This window comes from Callithrix jacchus, chromosome 3 (assembly GCF_049354715.1).
Source record: "Callithrix jacchus isolate 240 chromosome 3, calJac240_pri, whole genome shotgun sequence".
NCBI lineage: Eukaryota > Metazoa > Chordata > Mammalia > Primates > Cebidae > Callithrix > Callithrix jacchus.
This window is the reverse complement of record NC_133504.1, coordinates 184099658-184123122: the sequence shown is the minus strand read 5'-3', so window position 1 is coordinate 184123122 and position 23465 is coordinate 184099658. Positions and strand designations below refer to the sequence as shown.

Genomic DNA, 23465 nt, shown 5'->3' with positions numbered 1-23465 from the left:
AGGATTCTCTATTTAATAAACGGTGCTGGGAGAACTGGTTAGCCATATGCAGAAATTTGAAACTGGACTCCTTCCTTACACCTTATACAAAAATTAACTCAAGATGGATTAAATGTAAAACCCAAACCTAAATGTAAAACCAAAATGATAAAAACCGTAGAAGAAGATCTAGGGAATACCATTCAGGACATAGGCATGGGGAAAGATTTCATGACAACTGCAACAAAGGCAAAAATTGACAAATGGGATCTAATTAAACTAAAGAGCTTCTGCACAACAACAACAAACAAAACTATCGTCAGAGTGAACAGATAGTCTACAGAATGGAAGAAAATTTTTGCAATCTATCCATTTGACAGAGGTCTAACATTCAGAGTATACAAGGAACTTAAATTTATTTTAAAAATCATTAAAAAGTAGGCAAAGGACATGAACAGACACTTCTCAAAGAAGACATTCACGGGGCCAACAAACATGAAAAAAAGCTCAACATCACTGATCATTAGAGAAATGCAAATCAAAACCACAGTAGATGCCATCTCACACCAGTCAGAATGGCGATTATTAAAAAGTCAAGAAGCAACAGATGGTGGTGGGGCTGTGCAGAGATACGAATGCTTTTACACTGTGGGTGGGAGTGTAAATTTGTTGAACCATTGTGGAAGGCCATGTGGCAATTCCTCAAAGACCTAGAACCAGAAATATCATTTGACCCAGCAATCCCATTACTGGATATATACCCAAAGGAATATAAACCATTATATTATAAAGATACATGCAGGTGTATGTTCATTACAACACTATTCACAATAGCAAAGACATGGAATCAACCCAAATGTCTTTGTTAATATCAACCGAAATGTCAATGATAAATTAGATAAAGAAATGTGGTACATATACACTATGGAATACTATGCATCCATAAAAAAGAACAAAATTATGTCTTTTGCAGGGACGTGGATGGAACTGGGAGCCATTAGCCTCAGCAAACTAACACTGGAGCAGAAAACCAAACACTACATGTTCTCACTCATAAATGGGAGCTTAACAATGAGAACACATGGACACAGGGAGGGGAACATCACACACTGGGGCCTGTCAGGGAGTCTGGGCAGTGGGAGGGAGAGCATCATGAAAACCAGCTAATGCGACCTGGGCGTAATACTTAAGTGATGGGTCAATAGGTGCAGCAAACCATTATGACAGATGTTTACCTATATAACAAGCCTGCACACCCTGCACATATACCCCAGAACTTAAAACTTTAAAAAGGAAGGGGTTTGGGCTGGTGTGACTGAAACCACAGATGTGTGCAGAGACAGGGAGCAGGTGGGTGTGGTCCCAGCTGACCTTCCACCTCACCACTTGTTGTCACTTCTGGCGCTCTTATTAAATTACTCTTAGTTTCTAAACGTGCTGAGAGTCCCTCTTCTTTTTTGTTTTCGCACTGGCTATTCCCTGTGCCTGGAATGGTGTTTTCCTTCCCTTCCATTTGGATAACTGTCCCCTAAACCTCAAGGTGGAGGCCACCTTCTCCAGAAAGATTTCCATGGCCCTCTCTTATTGCATTGGGTTAGCTCCATGGGGCCCTTCTGCCCCTGGGCTCCCTATTGGTCTATGTGCCACATTTACCCCACAGCCACCACACTCTTCCCTCAAACGTCCCTCTAGCAATGAGCTCCTTGCAGGCAGGGACTCTGCCTAGCTCATCTCTACTGTCTGGTGCATTGTGGATGCTCCATAAACATTGGCTGAATGAATTGGTTGAAATTTTATGGATATAAGAGGCACAGATTATGGATGCTGTGGTCCAGAGGAACGGGGTGGGGAGAACCTGAATTTAGGGGCAGCCAGTGGGGAGGGAGAGGACGTATGTGTGGAATAAAGATTTGAAAGGAGAATGACAGGGCCGGCAGGGAGAAGGAAGGAGTCAGGCTAGGCAAATTTTGCCCACAGAGGCATTGCTGGGGAAGGATGGGATGTCCTTCTGCAGGGATCTGCCCCAGTCACTCCCATGCTTCATGCTGGGCTCAACCCTTCCCCCAGTGGCCACCCTCCCGCTTCCTGCCTTTTGCTATTTCACCAGAGTCATGACTACTCAACTTTCTATATTTATTTGTCTCTGATATGTGTCCTTCATTAAAATGCAGGGCTAATGAAGGCAGGAATCCTTGTAGGTCTGTTTCGTTCACTGCTGGATACAGCCTAGGCATTCAATAGATGTTTATTGAATAAATACATCAGAAATAGACAAATTGGTTCAAGTGGCAGGCTTGGGTTCATGCAGACACTAGAGGGCGTCCAATCCCAGGCCTGGTTTGGACGCCGAGCCCCTGACTGCCCCATCCTTGCTCCTGACCGCCCCAGCCTTGCCCCTGCAGTCCAGGGAAGCAGCAGGGGCTTGTCTGCCCTACCTAGCAGGTCTTGGGAAGGGGTGAGCCCTGGGCCAGCCTGCTTTGGTTATAGACAGACAGTGATTATGAGCGAGGGTCTGGGGTCCACTGGCTGAGTCCTAGCTTGGGTTGGATGTAACAAACCTGCACATATACCCCAGAACTTAAAATAAAACTTAAAAAAGGAAGATGTTTGGGAAGGGATGACTGAAACCACCTAATGCAGCAAGAGAGGGCCATGGAAAGCTTTCTGGAGAAGGTGGCCTCCACCTTGGGGTCTAGGGGACAATTAGCCAAATGGAAGGGAAGAAAAACACTATTCCAGGCTCAGGGAATAGCCAGTGCAAAAACAAAAAAGAACAAGAGGGACTCTCAGTGCATTTCTTGTAGACTCTCAGCACATTTAGAAACTGAGAGTGATTTAATAAGAGTGCCAGAAGTGACAACAAGTGGCGAGGTGGAAGGTCAGCTGGGGCCACACCCACCCACCCCCTGCCTCTCGGTAAGGGGTGAGCCCTGGTCCAGGCTGCTTTGGTTATAGACAGACAGTGATTATGAGCAGGGGTCTAGGGTCCCCTGGCTCCTACGAGTATGTGGCCTTAGGCAAGTTCTCCAACCTCCTGTGGGACCTGGTTTGCTCATCTGCAAAATGGATATAACAGTAATAATCACGCCCCATAGGATTCCTGTGTGGTGTGGGGACTATGTGAGACAATGCTGGTGAAGACTGTAGCACAGGTCCTGACATGTGGCAACCCCTCCAGAAACACGGGAAAGCCTTCTATGCATCCACTGAACAGCATCTAGCACTGTCTTCCACGTGGTAGACACACGCCATGAGAGGTCATGGGAGAGGAATTGAATACTCAGTCCTCACTGAGAGGAAAGGAAGGAGGAAGCTAACAGACATCTGGACCATTATGTGCTAGGCCCTGTGCTGTGGTCTCCCATACCACAGCATATTACTAATGCCTAAGCATGTTCAAATCATGCTGCAAGATCACTAGCCATCTAGCCCTGGGCAAGGCTTCCCACTGTGAGTCTCCAGCTTCTAGGGAACTCAGAAGTAAGACTGAACACTACAACCGTCTGATCTTCAACAAACCTCACAAAAACAAGCAATGGGGAAAGGATTCTCTATTCAATAAATGGTGCTGGGAGAACTGGTTAGCCATCTTATTACCATGGGTAAAGCCCACTGCTTGGCACAAGGTAAATACTTTGCAAATTTTGGTCCTCCTTCTCCTCCCACTTAATCTTTCCCTCAACTGTCTGGATGAAGGATCATTCCCCCATTCTCCAAAGAGGGAAACTGGAGTTTAGAGAGGCTGAGAGACTTGTATAAGACAATCAGGCAAATCCAAGATCAGGAGGACTGAGCTGGCTGTGTTGGAAGGATGCTCGGCCTCCCAGAGCCTCAGCCTTCTCATGTGTAATGCAGCCACGCTCCACCCCAAATGGTGGCAAAGATGCATCATATAGCACATTCACTGCACCCTGCAGCTGAGAAACAGCAGAGCTCAGGGTCCCTTTGCAAAAGAGAATGGCCACTGCATGAGGAAGTCAATAGGGCTGGGATTGGTGGCCAGAAGGCCAAGGACCCAGGCCTCCTCCTCAGCTGTGCCACTCACCTCCAGAGTCACCTCTGAGGGGGGGGCAGGGAAATTCTCTCTCCCAGCGCCCACTCCAGGGCACCTACTCAAAGGGCAGCTGAACTAATGATTTTCCCTGAGGCTGTTTTGAAGACTGGACAACAAAGTTGAGACAAGTTTCAAGGACTTTCTTTAAAAATCCAGATGACATGACTTCAGGAACTATTAAATTTATCTTTGGCTCCCTTCAGCCTTCCCTGTTTGCAGATGGAGACACCAGATGAGCTGACCCAGGGACCGAAGTGCCCCAGCCCAGGGGCAGGCATCACCATCACCAATGGCCATCACATCCGAAGTTCCAGCAGGTGGGAGGCTCGGAGCTACTTTTCTCTTTTATTTACAAACCCCTTCATATTAATGATAATGAACTTGAGGCCAGAAAAGGTGACACCCAAAGTCTCAGAACTCCAAATACTCAGTGGCCTGTGTCCTGACCATATATGCATCATAACAGGTAGGCATAACAGGAAGTCTGGGTGTTCTCAGAAGAGAGGGAGCTGCATTAGTTTGTTCTCACACTGCTAATAAAGACATACCTGAGACTGGGTAACTTATAAAGGAAAGAGGTTTAATTGACTCACAGTTTCATATGGCTGGGGAGGCCTCACAATCATGGCAGAAGGCAAAGGAGGAGCAAAGTCACCTGTTGCATGGTGGCAGGCAAGAGAGACAGCCTGTGCAGGAAAACTCCCCTTTCTAAAACCATCAGATCTCATGAAACATATTCACCACCACAAGAACAGCGTGGGGAAAACTGCCCCCATAATTCAATTATCTCCACCTGGCCCTGCCCTTGACACATGGGGATTATTACAATGCAGGTGAGATTAGGGTGGGGACACAGCCTAACCATATCAAACCATTAGAAAATTCACTAATCACAGCCTTCTTCATAATTCCAAGGTCAAGAGAAATGTGTACCTTCCCTCCACATTGAGGGGGCAGCTCAATTCTATGGACCCCATGGTCGGTTCTATGTTGATACAAAATGAGAACTTGGACTTTGGTCCTGGGGAAAGAGAGACAGGTGGATGACCACCTGACCGCTACATAGAACAAAGCAAGTCTGTGAGAGAGGAGTACTGTGTGTGGGAGGCTGAAATGGGCATAGCTGATTCTAGTGGCTGGCAGGAGAGAGGCCCTCTCAAGAGGCCTCAGATCGCTGGGTTTTGGAGGATGACAACAGTCAGGGAAAGTAGAAAAAGGAGGTCAGGAGGAAGAAATGGCAAAGGCAGAGGCGGGGAGGTGGGACCCGCATTGTGGGTTCTGGAATGGGCATATTAATGCACATTAAAATTATGTTATGATAAAATGTTTATTAAACTGTAAAGTAGTTTAATCTATAAAATACTGGCATGTGACAGTTTAAAATTTCTTTCTAGATTTTTGCTAAAAATTAAGATTAATAAGAGTTAAACATTCTGATTACTACATATAATTCTGTATATAAAATATCAAAAAAGTCAGAACTGTGTTTTATTTAAAAATTATAAGAGACAAAACGTGTACTTCATTTAAAATAATTATGTTTAAATTAAAAGGTTATTAAAAGTTGTTTCAAAATATGGGTTTAGACAGAAAATATAAACATAAAAAGAATCCAGTAAATAGGAGAAAGAGAGGTAAAGAAAGTTATAGGTATAAAGATATATTGTTGGTAAGTAACGTTTAAGAAAAGAAAATAATTTTATATAAAAAATCTTGCCTGATAAATGTTTTTTCCTAAAATAAAGTGACTGGTTATTTAAAAATAAGGTAGTATAGAGCAAAACAAAAGTTATAAGCATGTCACGAAAGTCTGTGAAAGTTGTACAAGGTCTGAAAAGGATACATTTACAAAAGAAATTTTGTATGTGATCAAGTTGACTCTATTTAAAAGGGAATTATTTATAAGCCTTTCTAAGGTTTAAGTTTTGATATTAAAATTACACCAATACAAAACTAAAAATTTGGTCCCTTGTGTTAAAATAACAAAGTTTACTTGAAGTAATGATCTGCTTTTAGTAAGATTTACAAAAAGTTTTCATTTTGAATTCTAAAAATTTTCAGCCACTTTCTAAACTATAGCTGATTTTTTTTTGTTTTATAGTCTCCTTTTAATTTAACTAGTTTTTAATTTAAAATGCTGTCTTCTTCTTAAAAATAATATCTTTATTTCTCAACGTAGAGTTTTCCTCTTGAAGTTTCTCAAACTCATATCTCAGAAGTTCAACTTTCAACGTGTCTCACGGCGTAGGATGTGCAGTTCATGCGACGTTGCCTCTGTTCTTCCACTTCCCTCCCTGAGAAGGTACATCTTTTTTCCTTGGCTGGGATGTTAATTTTCTCCTTCAACTTTTTTGTTAGCTCCTATAAGTTTTTCCTCTCCTTCCAACAGCTGTGTAGGCCTGATACTAAAACTGTTTATCTTAAAGACCTAGAAAAGAATTTTTTTTCCAGTATAGCTTGACTCTGTACACTTGGCTTTTCTTAATGTGTCTAAATTGTTCCACGTAACCTGGGAATTTTCCATGCTTTTACTAAGAGCCATATATTCCCCTGCTCAAGGTAATAGTTTCCTTGTCTATGTTCCACAGTGTACAGCCATAACCTTGGATACATATTCTGAATAAATTCAAGTCTTTTCTCATTAGGTTATCTAAACAGGCTTCCCACGAGGAGAAGCAATCACACAGAAGGAGGTTTTGTTGTTTTGTTTTGTTTTTTAATGTTTTTAGTAACTGACCTAAGAAACAAATATTTTATATTTTATCAAGATAATTTCCTGTGTTGCCTTTACTGCATTTTTCTATTACTTAAAAAAAATGGAGACTTTAAGGGTTGAAGTTTTTAAACTTTATAACTTTCTGTATTGCTTTTAAGATCTATAATGATCAGTTTAATTTCATAAATGACTACTATTACACAGTGCCCTGGGATCCTGTTTTGATCAGGTATTTAAAACCTTTTGGCATTTTTAATGGACTTCCCCAGCATCAAAATTCTAAATTAAATCTTTTTGACCTAAAATTAACTTTGAGATTTTCAAGTCAGGCCCCTAGAAAGCCTCAATCTTATAGAGCCTCATCTTATAGAGATATTAAATAATTAGACTTATTTGGTAAATTATATGGGAAATATCAAATGCTAAGTGATATTAGGTCTTCTTTCAGTTATATTTATGGATATGTTATTGACATAAATATTCCAAAACAGCAAAAAAGTCTTAAAATCGTCTATGTTATTTATCATTTTGGTTATTATATTGTATGCCACAAAATAACCAAATTTCCTCGTAAATTTCTGGTTATGGGAAATTTTATCATATTTTCAACTATGGTTGTTTTAAATTTTTGTCATTTACAGTTATTTTAAATTTTTCTCTAAAGGTATTTGCAGTTAGACTGATTACAAAGACTTTGACAAGTACTCTTAAACACAAGTTTGAAATAACTTGAAGATCAATTTTTTTTTTTCTTGCTAAGCTGGCACATGAGAGGCATTATTAGCATGCTTCTTGTACCAGTCCCTTTTCATGCTGCTGATAAAGAAATAGCTGAGACTGGATAATTTATTTAAAAAAAAAAAGAGGTTTAATAGACTCACAGTTCCACGTGTCTGGGGAGGCTTCACAATCATGGCAGAAGGTAAAGGCATGTCTTACATGGTGGCAGACAAGAGAGAGCATGTACAGGAGAACTCTCCTTTATAAAACCATCAGATCTCATGAGACTTATTCACTATCATTAAAACAGTATGGGAAAAACCTGCCTCCATAATTCAATTATCTGCCACCAGGTCCCTCCCACAACACACGGGAATTATGGGAGCTACAATTCAAGATGAGATCTGGGTGGAGGTGAAGCCAAACCACATGTTGAAAAAGACAAAATAATGTGTAGAGATTGATGCTGTAATTTTTTTCCCAAGAAACAACACAGGCATTTAAGCAGAAAACGGAAAGAAACCACAGACTCTTTGAAAGAAGTGGTGGCAGCAGCCCATACCATGAGCCAGGTGGAAAACTGTGAATCCCCAAAGCGTGACAGTGGGAGAGACTGCCTCTGTGACACACACTCCCACTGGGAAACCTGATAATACAGGCCAACCCAGCACTGGAGCTAAGCAGTTGCGAGTGTTGAGAAGGAGCAGCGTCGGACATGCTGTGCACTACCAGACTCCAGTAGGGATGGAGGGAAGCCATTCCTAATTCTACTCTGCGGGAGCCTTGCGGAAGTCAGACAGCTAACTCAGGCAGCAGTTGCAGGTCGAGAGAAGCTCCCAACTGTGATTCATGACATAATCTTAAGTAGGATGAACTCCCTCAGCCAGAACTAAGGGGCAAGTGGAAGCGCTGTAGTCACAGGTGTAGAAGCTGGGCATCCTTGCTTTGGGGTGGGCCAGGAGGGGCATGGCCTGAAAGCCACAGTTTCTGTCCAGGTGGGGAAAGCTTATAGCCTGCGGCAGTTCTGAGTTCTAAGTGCAGGGTTCCTGGAACCCAGCTAGCTGGGTTAAACACACAAAGAGTCTGTGCTGTTGCTAATACTGCATGTAGTACTTGGATAAATTCCCCTGGAAGAGTTAAGACCCAAATACATAAAATTAACAAAACAAAACAAGCAAACAAAAAACACAGGTTATAATGAGTTTCACCTAATTCCTCATGGTCATTTAATTAATTAAATTAATTTAATATTTAATTTGTTGTCTTTAAATGTAAGTTCATGGATCACAACTACTATGCAAGCTGAGATTATCGTATTACTATTAATTTTATTTCTTATTTTTCTTTTAAACCTTGTGCCTATTACTTGTTAAATGTCCATAGAACAACTCTTTTTGTGTGTGTGTGTGTATTTTTGAGATGGTGAGATGGAGTCTCAGTCTGTCGCTAGGCTGGAGTGCAGTGGCACAATCTTGGCTCATTGCAACTTCTACCTCCTGGGTTCAAGCAACTCTCCTGCCTCAGCCTCCTGAGTACTCACCACAATAGATTTGTGGTGAACCACCTATGTATTGTGTTGTACTCACAATACATAGATAATTGTATTCACCACAATAGATTTGTGGTGAATCACCTATACTGAGTTGCATATATTGAATGAGGTTTCACCATGTTGGCCAGGATGGTCTCCATCTGACCTCATGATCCACCCACCTCGGCCTCTCACAGAACAACTCTTAACAGAATAATGCTGGCCCAACACTTTGAGATAACAGTAAATGCCTGCAGAATAGAAAAAATCTTAAACTTAACAATTGACTTTAGGTAGCTGTAGCCTGAGAACCACTCTCTCCAAACCCTTCTTGTTGCTCAAATGTAGCTAAGTGGGTTTAGACACTAACTCCAAATATCATTTGGAGTCACATAAATGTTCAGCCACCACAATATTTTATGATGCATCTTTGATTAAATTCATGGAACCAGCATTAATGCCTACATTTATTTCCCTTTCTTGCCTTCTGATGGCCTATTCTAAAAGCCACCTTCATCTACCACAGGCTCAGCAATAAAGCAAATCTCAACAGATTCAAAAAAACAGACTTCACTCCTAGGGAAATTAGAAAAACAAGATCAAACTAACTCCAAAGTTAGCAAAAGAAAAAAAAATAGCTATAAAATGAGAGCAGAACTGAACAAAACTGAGACCCAAAATCCATAAAAAGAATCAACAAAACCACAAGTTTGTTATACAAATGAGATTAATAGACCACTAGCTAGATTAAAAAAAGAAAGAGAAGATCCAAATAAGCACAATCAGAAATGACAAAGGTGACATTACAATTGATTCCACAGAAATATAAAAAATCTCCAGAGACTATTATGAACACTTCTAGGCACACAAACTAGAAAATCTAGAGGAAATGAATAAGTTCCTGGAAACACACAATTTCCCAAGATTCAATTAGAAAGAAATTGAAACTCTGAACAGACCAATATCAAGATCTGAAATCGAAATAGTAATAAAAAAAACCTACCAACCAATAAAAGCCCTGACAAGATGGATTCACAGCCAAATTCTATCAGATGTACAAAGAAAAGCTGGTACAATCCTGCTGAAACTATTGTAAAAAGTTGAGGAGGGACTTCTCCCTAACTTGTTCTATGAAACCAGCATAACACCAACACCAAAACCTTGCAGGGATACAATAAAAACAGAAAACCACAGACCAATATCCCTGATGAATATAGATGAGAAATCCTCAACAAATTATAGCAAACAGAATCCAGCAGTACATCAAAAAGTTAAAATTCACTACAATTAAGTATGCTTCATTCCTGGGATGCAAGGTTGGTTCAACACATGCAAATCAGTATAGGTGATTCACCACAACAGATGCAGAAAAAGCTTTTGATAAAATCCAACAAACCTTAATGAAAAAAACTCTCAAGAAACTAAACATTGAACAAATACACTTCAAAATAATGAGAGCCAACTATGACAACCCATAGCCAGCATCATACTGAACAGGAAAAAGCTGGAAGCATTCCCGTTAAAAACTGAAAGAAGACAAGGATGCACACTCTCATCACTCCTATTCAGCATAATACTAAAGTTCTAGCCAGAGCAATCAGGCAAGAGAAAGGAAGAAAGGGCATTCTAATAGAAAAAGAAGTCAAACTGTCTCTCTTCACTGATGATATCACTCCATATCTAGAGAAATTTAAAGACTCCACCAAAAGTCTCCTGGAACTGATAGAGAATTTCAGGAAAGTTTCAGGATACAAGATCAACGTACAATAATCAGTTAGTATTTCTATACACCAATAAGGTTCAAGCTGAGAGCCAAATCAAGAATGCAATCCCATTTGTAATAGTTGCAAAAAAATTACTAGGAAATGATCTAACCAAGGAAGTGAAAGAGTTACATAAAGAAAACTATAAAACATTGCTGAAAGAAGTCATAGATGACACAAATGGAAAAACATTCCATGTTTATGGGTTAGAAGAATCAATATCATTAAAATCGTGATACTGCCCAAAGCAGTCTACAGACTCAACACTATTTCTCTCAAGCTCCCAATGTCATTTTCCATCAAACTAGAAAAAAAAATTCTAAAATTCATATGGAACCAAAAAAGAGCCCAAATAGCCAAAGCCATCCTAAGCAAAAAGAAAAAAGCCAGAGGCATCACATTGCCTGACCTGAAAACATACTATAAATCTACAGTAACCAAACAGCATGGTACTGGTATAAAACAGATACATAGACAAATGAAACAAAACAGTGAACACAGCAGTAAAGCCGTACACCTACAGCCATCTGATCTTCGACAAAGTTGACAGAAATAAGCAATGGGAAAAGGATTTTATATTCAATAAATGGTGCTGGGATAGTTGGTTTGCCATATGCAGAAGAACGTAACTGGACCCCTACATTTTACCATATACAAAAATTAACTCAAGATGGGTTAAAGATTTAAATGTAAGACCTCAAACTATATGATACCTGAGAAAACCTACGACATATCATTCTGGACATTGGCCTTGGGAAATTATTTATAATTAAATCCTCAAAAAATTGCAACAAAAACAAAAGTTGACAAGTAGAATCCAATTAAGCTGACAAGGTTCTGTAGAGCTCTTTAATTCAAGAAATATCAACAGAGTAAACAGACAACCTACAGAATGGGACAAAATATTTGTAAACTATGTATCATCTGACAAAGAGCCAAAATCCATAATCTATAAGGAACTTAAACAATTGAACAAGCAAAAAACAAATAACCCCAGTAAAACATGGGCAAAGGACATGAACAGACACTTCTCAAAAGAAGACATACAAGGGGCCAACAAACATATGAAAAAATGCTCAATATCACTAATCATCAGAGAGATGCCAATCCAAACCACAATGAGACACCATCTCACACCAGTTAGAAGGGCTATGATTAAAAAGTCAGAAAACAACAGGTGCTAATGAGCTGCAGAGAAAAGGGAACACTTATTTGTTGGTTTTTGTTTTTTGTTTTTTTGAGATGGAGTCTTGCTCTGTCACCAAGCTGCAGTGCAGTGGCACAAATCTCGGCTCACTGCACCTCTACCTTGAAGGTTCAAGCAATTCCCCTGCCTCAGCCTCCTGAGTAGCTGGGACTACAGGCATGTGCCACCACACCCAGCTAATTTTTTGTATTTTTTTTTTTTAGTAGAAATGGGGTTTCACCATGTTGGCCAAGATGGTCTCGATCTCCTGACCTTGTGATCTGCCCGCCTTGGCCTCCCAAAGTGCTGGGATTACAGGTATGAGCCACCACGCTCGGACTGAAAAGCAAACATTTATGCACTGTTGGTGGGAATGTAAATTAGTTCAGCCACTATGGAAAGCAGTTTGGAAATTTCTTAAAGAACTTAAAACAGAACTACCATTTGACCCAGCAAATATCCAAAAGAAAATAGATTATTCTACCAAAAAGAGTCATGCACTCATATGTTCATGGCAGCACTATTCACAATAGCAAAGACATGGAATCAGCTTAAGTGCCCATCAATGGTGAATTGGATAAAGAAAATGTGGTATATATACACCATGGAATACTACGCAGCCATAAGCAGCAGCAAAATCATGTTCTTTGCAGCAACATGGATGGAGTTGGAGGTCATTATCCTAAGTGGAATAACACAGGAACAGAAAACCAAATACTGCATGTTCTCACTTATAAGTGAGACTCATGGACATAAAGATGGCAACACTAGACACCAGGGACAGTGGGACAGATGGAGGGGAGGGATGGAGAGGACAAGAGTTGCAAAGCTGTTGTGTAGTATGTTCAGTACTTGCTGGGATCAGTTACACCCCAAACTTCAGTATCTCTCAGTATACCCAGGAAACAAGTGTGCACATGTACTCTCTCAATTTAAAATAAAAGTTGAAATCATTAAATAGCCACTTTCTTGCTACTTCCTTCATCCTCCATGTTTCAAAGCAATTGCCTGCCTTAAAGCCCAGTTTTTCTCTCTCTTTTTTTCAAAGCTTGGTTGTCTCAGTCTTTAAAGGTAAGTGAGAAATATGATTAAAATACTGAAAATGAAATTCTGATGCTTAGTGAAATAACTGTGAATTTCACTTGGCTGGAACATTGCAAATCCCCAAAGACATGGATAAAAATTCCCCATTTGATGTTCTTTCCTGGACAAGAAACCCTATATCCACATTCCCAGAGCATACATTTGAAAACAAAAAGATATTCACAGGGTTCCTCACCCATCTTCCTGGCCAGGGCCAAGACTGTCTGGAAACTCCCATCTGATGGGAGGAGACAGCCTACAGGGACCAGTGGTACAACTTTCAGCTGGCTTGAGGCCAGAAGGTGGGTGTGGGCAGCTGTGCCCCTTGGTTGGCATCATGTTCATGAGCCCTGTTGTCCTTGGGAGACAGTGCCCCAGCTTGGGAATCTAGGTACTCAGGTCCTTGAATCAGCTCTTCCTTCCAGTTGCTCTGTGATATGCACAGTTCATGTCAGTGAACGTATTGTCTTGGCCCCTGCAGAGCTGCTCCTGCTCCTTCACAATTCCCTGTCTTAGCATCCGGCACCACCCTTCTATCTGGCTGATGTGCCAGACACCTGGGAGTTGTTCTTGACTCCTCCTCCCCGGGACACCACTTCCTATCGCCACTAGCCTCACTCAACCTCTTCCGCCTCTCTCCATCCACACTGCCATTACTCTGACCCAGCTCATAACCGGATCAGTCAACCCCCTCAGTCCTGGCTGGGATCCAGTCCTTTCTCCAGGCTGCAGCCCAAAAGCCTTCTTGAAGCACTCATCATGTCCTCAATGATGTCCCATTGCTTTGGGATACAAATAAGCCTTCACAGATACACACTCCACATCAAGGTGTGTGAAAAGTGGCCCTAAGGCTGGACACAGCCCACAGGTGGGAGGTTTTTTGTTTTGTTTTCTAAAGGTCAGTCAGTTTCCAATATTTACAAATTATGAAATATGACATTAAATCCGGATTTGTAATGTCTCTTGAAAATCAGAAAATCTGTCATCTCTAGGCCAGCATCTGTGATGGAAACAGTAGGGCTGTCCTTGTCCCCCAAGCAGCCTCAAGTCCAGAACCCTTCAACTTGCCCATCCTTCCCTGTGCTCACTTGTAGCACAGGTGTGGCCCTCCCACCCACAGATCTGGCCCTGCCTGCCTTGCCAGTGGCACCTCCCTCTCCCTCTCCATGCTCCTGATACCTGAGTTTTTCTGCCTCTGAACAAATTCCAGGGCCTTCCCCCATACTCTTACCTCTGCTGGAACGCCTGGCCCCTATTGCCTCTCTCTCCCTACATCCCATCCAGATAAGTCCTACTCATCCTCAAGCCACGAGTTTAGATGTCGCTCCTGCAGGAAAACTGTCCCCGACACCCTACCAGAGGTCAGTGCCTATCTTCCTATCGCCTATGGCCATTGATCAATTGCCCTCCTGTGAGCTCCCAAGGACAGGGCTAGCCTGATGACCTCACCACTCAACCACCAGTAGCCAACCCAATACCTGGCACACAATAGGAGCTTTACAAACTATTTGTTGAATGACTGGTTACACCTGGTGCCCCTGGGTTAGTACGCATACATGTCAGAAAGACACCATCAACTGGCGAGACAAGATGTGGAAGCAAACGGAAAGCAGTGTGGGAGAGGCACAGGTGCACAGTGTCCTGGGGTACACTGAACAGTCACTATTTGCCAGCCGTGTTTTCCCAGGGGAAGTCAAGCCTGAGTGGGGCTTGGGAATTTGGGACTTGTAACCACGCCTGCTAACGGAACAGAACCCTGGCTCAGAGAGGTGAGTTGACCTGACCAAGGTCACACAGTCCTCACAATCTGAGCAACATAAAGATTAGGGCTGTGCCTGACGTGCTCAAAGCCGTAGCTCCAGCAACAACTCAGTGTTTAACAAATGTGCTGAATGGATAAATAAAGGAAGAAGACAGACGTGGAGGAAAGATCTGAGGACTCAAGCAGGAGAAAGAACCTGACATTGATTTATAAAGAGTTTGACGAGTGAAGAGGAATTTGGAAACCATCCCCGAGGAGAAAAGCTTAGCTCTACTGAGGCAAGTATTTATTTACTTTTTTTCCTCCTAAAGGACAATCATACACTTCATTGACCTTTAAATGTATTTTTGTTTAGGGAGCTGAGGTGTTATCTTGGTTTTTATTGTCAACAGTGGTGGTTATTTTGAGAATTTTAAAATATTTTTAAAAACAAAAAGCAAGAGTGTCTTCTGTTTGGAAGCTCACTTAGGTAGGGAGACTGTTTGTAATACACAACTAATTATAGAAATCATCAGGCCCGTGACAACCGCAATGTAAAGTGTGAGTTTTTTGCTTTTGCAAAAGGAGAAACTAAAATCATACCCAGAATAACCCAGAATGGTCACAACAAAAGGTCAGAAGCAGGTGCCTCTGAGGGGACCTGGATTGGCTGAAATATTAAGTCACTTATAATATCACAGAAAAGTACCCTTAAGAATGGTCAAATGGTAAATTTTGACGGTAATTTTACCACAATAAAAAAATGTTCAAAATGTTGACAATTCGTTTTAAAAATGCAATGCAATGATTCCTCCGCTTATAAAAAACCTTCCACTGAATGAGAAAGGAGCTGGCCCTAGAGTTGGTGAGGCTCAGCAGCTGGGACAGAAAGGACCCCGAGGGCAGAATCAGCCCCTTCTCTCCTGAGCTGCCACATTCCCAGACACCAGTGTGATCTGTCTTTGGCTGTATATGACACACCCCATACGTGGCTTTGAAAGCACACAGACCCGGGTTCCGGTTTCAGCATCAATATAACCTTGTTCATTAGAGCTCTGTACCTTACCTCTCTCTGCTTGCGTCCAAGGCTGCAGATCTGAGGTACTCACAAAGAAGCTGTTAGGGTTTCAGCAGCAGAACAAACGAGTCTTTTACATAACCGCTCTAGGACTTGCAAATGTGTTATGTTTGCCTCCTGCTGCTAGAATTCACCTCCACAGGGAGCTGTTTGTCTGTTGTGCACTGTTTAAATGCCTAGAACATTCTGGCAGGCCATGGGCATTCGACTATCCTTAGTGGTTTAATCTCTGCCCGCACTCCTGGCCTTCCTGTGTGAGTGGGAAGAGAGTGTTCCTGCATTCCTGGGAGACATCCTGACAAGTCCAGTGGCCTCTGCATCCACCGTGGTCTTGAACATACCCATTCCTCTTTAACCCCATTCCCACCACCTCAGTGGCAGCTGCACCCTTCCTTTACCACGTGGACCAATAGCAGCAGCTCCCTGCCTGGTCTCTCTCCTCCCCAGCCTTCCCACTCTAGTCTACACCCACCGCCTCCACGCCAGAACCACCTTCTAACACCGATCTACCCTTGTCACCCTCCAGCTCCAGTGCCGCTCAGGGCTTCCTATGCCCCCAGGGTGAAGTCTGTGGTGCCTCAGTGAAGAGACGCTTCAACTCTCACCCTCCCCATGCCTGCTCTGTCCTCAGCCCCCAAGCCGTCTGAGTTCCTTCCCAGGGCTGCGCCCCATCTTCAGCCTTTTCTTAACTGATTTCCTTTCTCTGGTATATTTTCTCTCTCAATCCTCATCATTACCTGCCTAACTCCTGCGTACCCTTCAGGAGTCCATTTAGAGGCCACCTCTTCTGAAAAGTCTTCCTTGATTTTACCCCACCCCACTCAACCTGTGTGAAGTGTTTCTTTTCTTCCTGCCAAGGCCACACAGCAAGTAAATCATTGAACTGGGATTCAAATTCAGGCCCACCTGCTCCCAAAATAGCAAGCCAAAACCAGAAGACTGTCATTACTTATTTATCCAGGAAAAAAGAGACTCAAGAGCAAGGTAGAGCTAAGCTAACATCCTGAAGAGTTGCCCAAAATATATTAAATGAAAACACCAGGTTGTGGAACAATGTGTATGGCATAATTCCATCAAAAAACATACCAAACTATATATGTTTATTTAGGTTTTTAAAGCACAGTAGAAGCCTACACAAACACAAATGGAGCTGTTAATGGTAATTTTGGGTGGGTGAACTTAAATATTCTATAAGATTTGAATTTGTTATGTATTCTTCATGTCCTCAAAAAAATTAAACTCCAAGGAAACTCCACAGCTTTCTCCAATAATAAGTAAGAGGCTTGAACACTAAGGAATTGCAGTAGACAGAGATCAGCTTTTGGAGGAAGGGCTCCTTCCTGCAGTGATAACATGAGATGAGAGCAGATGCAGTTGGCCAAGGAGCCACACTCACCTTTCCCAGCAGCTCAGGCAGGCCCAGAAGCTGCCCAGTGAACACACCAATGCAAATGAAGATGGCGGTCACCTGCCCCAGAGAGCCACGGATCTGCTTGGGTGAGATCTCACTGAGGTACATGGGGAGCACACTGAGGGCAATGCCTGTGGAGGAAGCATAGCAGCAGTTAGAGAGGTGTCTTCCTGAGGGAGCTGCACTCTGGTTACAGTGCCTCTCTTGGCTCTGCTTTGCCCTGGACATTAAATAGCACTGTAGCCACAGCATCTTTCCCAGCACTTGCACAAATTGCCAAAGCTTTCCCATGTACTTTATAATTTAACCCCTAAAGTATGACTGGAGGTACATTTCAGAGGACAGGACACAGCTGATGGTGTTGGTGGAGGTGATGGTAATGATGGTGATGGTGATGGTGATGGTAGTGATAGGATAATAATGGTTGTGATGGTAGTGGTGGTGGTAGTGATGGTCATGATGGTGATGATGATGGTAGTGGTGATGGAAGTAATGGTGATGGTGGTGGTGGTAGTGATGGTAATGATGGTGATGGTAATGATGGTGGTGGTGATGGTGATGGTAGTGATAGGATAATAATGGTTGTGATAGTAGTGGTGGTGGTAGTGATGGTCATGATGGTGATGATGATGGTAGTGGTGATGGAAGTAATGGTGATGGTGGTGGTGGTAGTGATGGTAATGATGGTGATGGTAATGATGGTGGTGGTGATGGTGATGGTAGTGATAGGATAATAATGGTTGTGATGGTAGTGGTGGTGGTAGTGATGGTCATGATGGTGATGATGATGGTAGTGGTGATGGAAGTAATGGTGATGGTGGTGGTGGTAGTGATGGTAATGATGGTGATGGTAATGATGGTGGTGGTGATGGTGATGGTAGTGATAGGATAATAATGGTTGTGATAGTAGTGGTGGTGGTAGTGATGGTCATGATGGTGATGATGATGGTAGTGGTGATGGAAGTAATGGTGATGGTGGTGGTGGTAGTGATGGTAATGATGGTGATGGTAATGATGGTGGTGGTGATGGTGATGGTAGTGATAGGATAATAATGGTTGTGATAGTAGTGGTGGTGGTAGTGATGGTCATGATGGTGATGATGATGGTAGTGGTGATGGAAGTAATGGTGATGGTGGTGGTGGTAGTGATGGTAATGATGGTGATGGTAATGATGGTGGTGGTGATGGTGATGGTAGTGATAGGATAATAATGGTTGTGATAGTAGTGGTGGTGGTAGTGATGGTCATGATGGTGATGATGATGGTAGTGGTGATGGAAGTAATGGTGATGGTGGTGGTGGTAGTGATGGTAATGATGGTGATGGTGGTGGTGGTGATGGTGATGGTGATGGTAGTGATAGGATAATAATGGTTGTGATGGTAGTGGTGGTGGTAGTGATGGTCATGATGGTGATGATGATGGTAGTGGTGATGGAAGTAATGGTGATGGTGGTGGTGGTAGTGATGGTAATGATGGTGATGGTAATGATGGTGATGGTGATGGTGATGGTAGTGATAGGATAATAATGGTTGTGATAGTAGTGGTGGTGGTAGTGATGGTCATGATGGTGATGATGATGGTAGTGGTGATGGAAGTAATGGTGATGGTGGTGGTAGTGATGGTAATGATGGTGATGGTAATGATGGTGATGGTGATGGTGATGGTAGTGATAGGATAATAATGGTTGTGATAGTAGTGGTGGTGGTAGTGATGGTCATGATGGAGATGATGATGGTAGTGGTGATGGAAGTAATGGTGATGGTGGTGGTGGTAGTGATGGTAATGATGGTGATGGTGGTGGTGGTGATGATGGTGGTGGTAGCGATGGTCATGATGGTGATGATGGTGGTGGTGGTGGTGGTGAAGATGATGGTTGTGGCAATGATGATGGTGATGGTTGTGGTAATGATGGTCATGATGGTGATGGTGGTGATGATGATGGTAGTGGTAATGGCAGTAGCAATGGTGATGGTGATGATGGTTGTAGCAAGGATGATGGTGATTGTGCTGTTAGTAGTGATGGTCACGATGGTGATGACAGTGATGGTGGTGATAGTGATGATGGTAGTGGTGATGGTGGTAGCAAAGCTGATGATGGTGGTGGTGGTGGTGATGGTGGTGATAGTGATGGTGGTGGTGGTGGTAGTGATGGTGATGGTGATGATGGTTGTAGCAATGATGATGGTGATTGTGCTGTTAATAGTGATGGTCATGATGGTGATGACAGTGATGGTGGTGATGGTAGTGGTGATGGTGGTAGCAAAGCTGATGATGATGGTGATGGTGGTGGTGGTGATGATGATAATAGCCAATACACAGCGGCTACCAATTAACAGGAATCCTTCTTATCTCTTTATATGTATTAACATATTTACTCTTTACAATAATCCTCTGAATTAAATATACTATTATTATTTCTATCCTAAAGAGTAAACTAAGGCACAGAGAAGTTGAGTTACTTGCCTAAATCACCAAGTGGTGTCCAGAGATGCCCAAAAATTTATTTTGCCCAACAGAACCCCAGTGGGTCTCTGATCTTAGAATCTAAGCTTTTCACACCAGCTAACATTGCCTCTTGTCATAAATTATGGGACTCAGTTATGGCAGATGCTGTTATACTCATTTTATAAGAATAAGCCACCCACATATAATCTATTTTTAGCTAAATTTACATGTTCGGAGACCTACAACAGATATTTTGAATAAAAACGAACAGTTGTAAAGATGTTTTACAAAGTGCTTACTGCACACACAGCGGGCCTGTTAGGAAAAACAATATGAGGACTTGTCAATTAAAAAAAACAAAGCTTGCTTTTCCCCTATACCTGAGTATGGTTATTCTTAAGTCACTTTGTAGGCCTATAAATTATTACATTGCACTTATCCCAGGTAGATTCATTGATTGTTTAGAGCACAGATTCCTGCAACTTACAAGCTGTGGGAACTTGGGCGGAGTTGTTAGCTTCTCTCAGCTTCCACAAGATGGGGATAAATATTGAGCCTAAGTACGTGGCATCTCTGTGAGAGTTAAGGCACGCTCAGTACCTACTCATTGTAAAATGCTGTACAAATTATAACTATCAGCACCTATTACTAACGTTTAATTTTTCACCAGGTTATGAGGGCATCAAAAATGTCTTTCCTGCCTTGGTTTTCCAATGCCTCTAGTATCGTTTCCAGCAGACCTCAGGCACCAATCGATGTGCCTAAGTGTGTTGAACTGAATTCACCCCAGTTGCTAGCATTCAGGGAAGACTTTCCTGAAAAAACAAATCAGTGAAGGGAACACACACCCCAATTTACAAACTGGGAATCTTATTCATTGCATCTTAGCCCAGGATACTGTTTCTAGTTTACCACTCAAAACAAACATACTTAAGAAGCAAAGAGATGATGGAACTTATTTGTCAAACCATAGACCAGATGATGCTTGAGTTTTTATTGAAAACACATCTATTGGGAGCATATGGCCTCATGGAGTAATTGGCAGCCCACCTAACAGTTTAGTCGATTATTCTGAGCAAGATAGAGGGAAAACGGTGCTACACTGGATTCAAGTCCCACAGCCCCGAATTCCTCACAGGGGGAACTTGACCAATGTTCTTAATCTCTTTGCCCTCAGCTCACTTATTTGTAAACTACAGTGATGACTATTCCTGCTGTAATGAGAATAAAATGACTGCATGTAAAGCACCTGGGTCACGTGTGGTCACTTGGTGAACACTTCAAAACTGCTGTTTTCTTCTTTACCCTGATGCTCCTCCTACCCAACAAGGGGATTAATCACCACTATCTCACAAAACGCAGTAAGGAAATGAGGGAGCTGTAGTGCAGAGGCAGTGCCAGCATGAGGCGTGGAGCTAACTTATCTGCCTCTTCTGTAAAGCTGGCGTGGCAGTAACATCTCCTTCACACGGTGCTATGCATGTGTGAACACGTGTCACATGCCTAGCAGAGTGCGTGGCATAGACTCAGCTGTCAAAAATGGTGACTGTTCTTATTTGCCCACTGTGAAATGACATGGAAGGGGAGACACTAGTGGCTAAAGCAGCAGTGAACGAGGAGGTGGGCTGCATTAAAAGTCTGCCATCAGGTGACCAGCTCACCCTGGTTTGCCTAGTAACACCCAGAAACCCCCTCAGTCCTGGACAAACCAGGGTAGTTGGTCATCCTAGGCTGTACCAAGTATCCCTACCTCTGAGCAGCCTCTTCTGACCTCTGAGCCCATGTTCTGCCACTCTCCTCCCCAGGAGTCCTGGACATGGAGTTCACTGAATACTCCAGGATCATTCTGATCAAAGGATGTTGGCCTCTGCTCTTCTGTTTTTCTGGGACCCTCTGTCTACAGAGCTCCACAGGCTTATCAACCTTCCAGTCTCTGTTCAGTGTCACCTCTTACAGTGGGTTGCATGGTGTCTTTCCAAAAGATATGCTGAGGCCCTAAATCCTGTTACTTGTGAATGTAGCCTTATTTGGAAATAGGGCTTTTTTCAGATGTAATCAAGTTAAGATGAGGTCGTACTGGAGTAGGATGGGCCCTAAATGCAATACTTTTCATTCTTATAAGAAGGCTAGGTGAAGACACAGACCCAGACACGGACACAGAAATGGGAGAAGGCCATGTGACAAGGACACAGACCGGATTGATGCAGCAACAAGCCAGGAATGCCAGGATTTCTGGCCGCCCCCAGAAGGTAGAAGAGAGGCCTGGAACAGATTCTCCATGGAAGGCCTCAAAAGCAATCTATCCTGCTGATCTTGGACTTCTAAAGTAGTGGACATGGGCTTGTCCACTAGAGAGCTCCTACTTCAGATGTGACCTTGCACCTCCGGGATGTAGACAGCACTGGGAAGGCCATGGCAGGGACATGTCCAGTGCAATCTTCCACAAACACAAAAAATCAGTACAGTCTCCTATTTTAACTTTATTATGTACATGAATTTTGCCTCCAACAGCATTTGGTATCATGTTTGTATTGATGTAAAGAATAATATGCTTATTCTTCTTCTCTAAGCCTTCTAATGAAGAACACTCCAGGAAGACACCCTGTTGCCCCACTGTGGTTCCAAATACCCTAGGAGAACGTGGTTGGATCAGCGAGTCAGAGTCTTCTACCGCCCACAACCCTTCAGGTTTATCATTTGGCTTTAAACTCTTTTTACAAACAGATCAGCCAGTCCAGGTAATGTCAGCAACATTCCTTCCTTTCTGACCAATTGCCCCACCTTAAGTGCCCTCGAGTTTCTCTCTCTGCTTTGAGAGGGTTGGTGAGAATACGTGACATGAAGCCTCCAAGCCCTGGCATGACTCCAACAGGCCACCTGCTACAAGTCAGAAAGACCGGAGTTTTTTCTTTGCTCTTTGTTCTTCTTTTTTCCTGCTTCTTTTTGAAAAGCTCTTAGAAAAAAGGGTCTAAAAGACATTTGTTCTGCACCTGTGGTTTTCTAAAAGAGCCATCTTGGGATACAGCTGATTTTTAGTTAAGGGAATTCAGAGATTGATTAGTTATATGTTAGAAGGGTCAATTCCCCAGATTAGTTAAAGCAACAAGAAAGGGGCTAATGGATAAGATATAAAACTGCCAAACAGAAAGAATCTCAGTCACCACCAGGAGGAAAGGACTTGCCAGGTGATCCACTCCAACCTCAGCCAGCCTTTCTCTGAAGCAGGCAGGGCCTTTGAAACCCAAATCCTAGATCTGTCCTTCGTTAATTAAGAATACAAATAACAACAACAACAATGATGATAATACCATCACCGTTCCTGGAGTGGAGCACTGAGTGCCTGGAACTACACTAAGCACTTCACATACAAGAGAGATCATTTAACTTTTACACCACCCAATGAGAAAGGCCTTACTACTAAGTCGCCTTGCCAGACAGGAAAGAGGCCAAGACAGTGAGTTGAATGGTTGCTGCAGTGGTCCCTGATTTGTACCCCTCCCTGGATCCACCTCCGTGGGGAGTTAGTCCTCTCTGACATTCATTCTGCGAAGGGACGTCAACAAACGCGCATGCAAAGTGCTTGCACATTGGGACTTTCTCTATTGGCTGCTATTGGAAGCCCAAGAAGTCTATGCAAGGCAGCCCAGGGTGGGAAGCCAAGAAATGAGCTGGCACACTGAGAGCCCCTGAGATCAGGCCACCTGCTAACAGCCAAACACAGAAGTGAGACCATCCCAGGTCATCCAGCCACTGACCA

At 42.8% G+C, this 23465-nt stretch overlaps 1 protein-coding gene across 3 annotated transcripts in view; it reads right to left on the bottom strand.

Moving 5' to 3' along the window:
- The window catches only part of SLC2A9 (solute carrier family 2 member 9), a 246552-nt gene that overhangs the window by 149608 nt on the left and 73479 nt on the right, over nt 1–23465 (bottom strand). For all 3 annotated transcript variants that reach the window (XM_017970671.4, XM_008993600.6, XM_054253479.2), the window contains one exon: nt 17248–17393. In XM_017970671.4, the coding sequence (XP_017826160.4) occupies nt 17248–17393 (146 nt within the window). The remainder of the gene's footprint in view (nt 1–17247; nt 17394–23465) is intronic.